The 4,175-nt window shown below is 38.2% G+C and overlaps 1 protein-coding gene across 1 annotated transcript in view; it reads left to right on the forward strand.

Moving 5' to 3' along the window:
* Positions 1–3,844, forward strand: part of TNMD (tenomodulin) — a 15,698-nt gene extending 11,854 nt beyond the window's left edge. The window contains exons 5-7 of the mRNA XM_006766432.2: positions 1,459–1,612; positions 3,002–3,168; positions 3,466–3,844. Of these exons, the coding sequence (XP_006766495.1) occupies positions 1,459–1,612; positions 3,002–3,168; positions 3,466–3,675 (531 nt within the window). The 3' untranslated portion in view covers positions 3,676–3,844. The remainder of the gene's footprint in view (positions 1–1,458; positions 1,613–3,001; positions 3,169–3,465) is intronic.
* The last annotated feature ends 331 nt before the right edge of the window (positions 3,845–4,175 follow it).

Raw genomic sequence — 4,175 nt, forward strand, 5'->3', positions numbered from 1 at the left:
AGCCCAAAAGACAAGGAGTAAGAATTAGATATTGTCAACATAAAAAATGTCCAAACCTGTAATAATTTTTATAAGTTCATTTGAATCAAACTGACAATTGCTGGGAAGCAAAATCTCAATAGATTGAAAAAATACTCCAGAAAATGGTAGTTTTGCACCTTATTTTATATATTACAATCAAAGAAGGAGGCATGAGGGGGTTACATGAAATCCATTGGTGATAGATTAGAGAGGCAGGAGCAAGCAATGTGGGGAACCCTGTAGTACTGGGTAAAAAGTGAAAGGAATAGACACATTCTTCTTTCCATTGGTGGGTATAGGATAGTTAACAAATGACAATAATAGTGAAGAGTTTTTTTTTTTTTTTTGGGGGGGGGTGTGTTTTGTTTTGTTTTGTTTTGTTTTGTTTGTCTTTCCTTTGGAGATTGTGCCCTGAGGGGACTGGAAAACGGAAATTACCCTGACATTCCAAAGGTATATTATCATGTTATCTTAGATGCAAAAAGAAAATAGGCTCAGTAAAGGTACAGATTGAACTTTGTCAAGGAAGATACCAGTCTAGTACATAAGTACTGGTATCACTTTTAGTTGGGAAGTTTTCATTTCAGACCATCCTGTGTGGTTACTTTAGGTCTCTGAGTTTGTAAGGCCCATCATACAGACCTCCCCTAGCTTGTCAGGTTTAGTATGTGGCCTCTTTTTGTCCATAGTATACAAGACAACTACTTCCAATACTAGAAACTGAGGAGAAGGGGACATTCTTGACAATACAAGAAAGTCTACCTAAAGGAAAAACACTCTGTGAGACAAACCCTAAGTTTGTCTAGATAGAATGAAAGGAGTTATAGTGTGGTAAGGTCAATCAAGCCAAGAGCTGGAGTTGACTTTAAAACAAAAAGGACATCTTTTGCACTCCACCTAGCTATTATTAAAAGGCAAATCTTGTAAAACCAAACTATTAGGTTTGGTTGCTATTTCACTGATCTCACCAGTTTAGATTATAGCAGTTTTTCCACTTTTAGATAAAATTCTGTTTGCAAGCCTAGTTTCAAACCTAAAACAAGGCAGGTACTCACAACGTCCATTTAAAAGAGATAAAACAAATGTAAATTACTTAGGATTCCAGAAGCCCAAATTAAAGCATACTTGGCCCAATTGGGGGGGATGGTGGTTTAGATATTGAAGAATCTTCCTGACTTTAAGTGAATGGTAGCAGAGAAGGCTATTGTGTCAGTGAGCAACCTTACTGCAAGGAAGGATTGGTTGTTAACTCTCCAAGGGTACCACCTACTGTGTGCAAAGCACAGAGCTAGTTCACTGGGAGCCCTGGGATGGAAACTGTTATTCAGACTCAAAATACAGGTGTGGGGGTTATTTTTTTTTCATTATCCCATAATGTCTCACTCATTTTATTAATTTCTCTGCCTATACCCATTCTGAACTACTTTTTCCTCTCAGAATGAAGAAATTACCACAACTTTCTTTGAACAGTCAGTCATTTGGGTCCCAGCAGAAAAGCCAATTGAAAACCGAGACTTTCTTAAAAATTCCAAAATTCTGGAGATTTGTGATAATGTGACCATGTATTGGATCAATCCCACTCTAATAGCAGGTATGGCTTTCTTCTCCTCCTCCTTCTCTTTCCAAAGTCAGTAACAGGTTAATGTTCCCAGCATTCAGAGACTACATTTCTAGAAAAAATAAATGATCTGCTTATATCTTCTTAGATGAAACTGTATATGTTGACTGCCAGTGAGGAGGGAATTTTTCACAGCCAGGTTATAAATTAGATAAATTAATGCTGACAGGCTTTTAAATATCCCAGCAAAGGTAACACCGCCTTAATGTGACCAATGATAGCAAAAAGCTAATCTGTCTTTCTTAGTACATCTATGTTTATTGCACTCAGGATACTAGACTATTGCTCAAATCACTGTGTATTCAACCCAAGACCAGAGGAGAGAAGAGCCAAAACAATGCTCTGTTGTCTCAAGAAGGATTCTCTGTGTCAAATGGTGGCCTTCTTCCCAGATGATAGGACAGTCACTGCAATACAAATTTCTTTGTGGCTGTTTTAGGAATCACTATAAAAGTAATTGAAGGCTAGAGGTTCAGAGTAGAAGAGTTCAGCTCTGAACTTCCAGTCAGCCCATAGAGAAGACAAAGGTCTCTGGATATATTTTTCTGCCAGGCTAATGTATAATTTGGCTTCTCTCATTGTGTACAGCGTAGACTACTATATTACTCAAGAGGGGCCACTCGAACCAATGCAGGCATCTATTGGTACTCTTGTGCCTTGAAAAAAAAAAAAGGCGACTAAATGCAATGTGGTACCCTGGGTTGGATGCTAGAACTTCGGCTTCAGCGTTGTTGTTTTTTTCTAAAGGACATTAGTGGAAATAATTAACTTGGAATAAAGTTTGTAGTTTAGCTAATAGTATCATACCAATGCTAATTTCTTAGTTTTGAACTTTGTATTATGGTTATGTAAGATGCTAACATTAGGGAACTGGGTGAAAGGTATACAGGAACTTTGTACTATCTTTGCAACTCTTCTGTGAATCTGATTATTTCTAAATAGAAAGTTTCAAAATAGTTAAAACAGGGAAGAGTAAGAGTGACAGAGGGACAGAGAGTACCAAATCAAATTAGGCAACATAAACACATGTGAGTACATACCATGGATAAAATCATTTTGGGAGACACAGAGATCCCCTGTCCTCAGTCTCTAATGTAGTGTACTAACGAGACAAAGCAGTAAGTGTTTGATGCCAAATGAGCAAAGAAGAGGTCTGTTTACGTGGGAATAGTCAAATTTGTTTTGAAAAATCTCTTTAAGATATCAGCTGAAAGAGTTTGGAAAAGTGGTTCATGCATGTCTAAATGATGATAGTGAGAAGACACAGGGAAAATCTCTACCCCCAAATGCTAATCTCCCAATCACTTCTTTCAGAAACTTTTGCGAAGCAGTTGTATCCCAACATTTTATTTATTACTTTAGTTTCAGAGTTACAAGACTTTGAGGAGGATGGTGAAGATCTTCACTTTCCTACCACTGAAAAAAAGGGCATTGAACAAAATGAGCAATGGGTGGTCCCTCAAGTGAAGGTGGAGAAGACCCGTCATGCCAGACAAGCAAGTGAAGAAGAACTTCCAATAAATGACTATGTGAGTTATGTTTCTGTTTTCTTGGTAGTGGAAAAACAAAACCCTCAAATTTCATATGCTAAATTAGTATCCCTCAGATCAAAGTCATTGAAAGGAAAATAATCATTGTTTTAACAAAAAATATTTAAGAAACTTGAAATCCCTAGGAGGCTCATTTAAAATCAGTCTTGATCCCTACTGAGATATCTCCATGATAAGGCTAACAACTAAATTTCTCACCAGTCCCCAACTCATATAATCTTATAGTCCTCTTCCTAGTGAATCTTCTCCTCCAACACTGGCTTCTTCTTCTTTCAGACTGAAAATGGAATAGAATTTGACCCCATGCTGGATGAGAGAGGTTATTGTTGTATTTACTGCCGTCGAGGCAACCGCTACTGCCGCCGCGTCTGTGAACCTTTACTAGGTTACTACCCATATCCCTACTGCTACCAAGGAGGGCGGGTTATCTGTCGTGTCATCATGCCTTGCAACTGGTGGGTGGCTCGCATGCTGGGGAGGGTCTAGTAGCAAGTTTGAGCTCATTTCTTAAACTTCAGACAGCCAATATATAATAAATGCATGCTATTCAATGAATTTCTGCCTATGAGGCATTTGGCTCCTGGTAGCCAGTACTCCAGAATTACTTGTTGGTAATTCCTCTCTCATGTTCTAATAAACTTCTACATCATTGTCATTGGCCTGATTGCTACTGAACACACTGGGTAAGTGCTTGCTGAGAATATTTCCTGCAACTGAGATGGAGCATATTTGTGTAACATGGATGACAACAATGGAAACTTGCATTTCATCAGGTTTGGGGAGTAGGAAAGGGCAAAGCATAAGAATTCTTAAATACCATATTTTACTGTGTGGTAATGAGAAAGTGGGAATGAGAGGCTGATGATAAAATGTCCCCCTAACTAATGCATAAAAACGTGTCCTTTTGTGCATAGCCCCAATGTTTAATTATGTGAGAAACATACTGTGGACTCGCTTAAGCATTTATTAAGCTGCTGGACAGGCAA

The sequence above is a fragment of the Myotis davidii genome, unplaced genomic scaffold, assembly GCF_000327345.1.
Source record: "Myotis davidii unplaced genomic scaffold, ASM32734v1 scaffold2040, whole genome shotgun sequence".
In the NCBI taxonomy this organism is placed as follows: Eukaryota; Metazoa; Chordata; class Mammalia; order Chiroptera; family Vespertilionidae; genus Myotis; species Myotis davidii.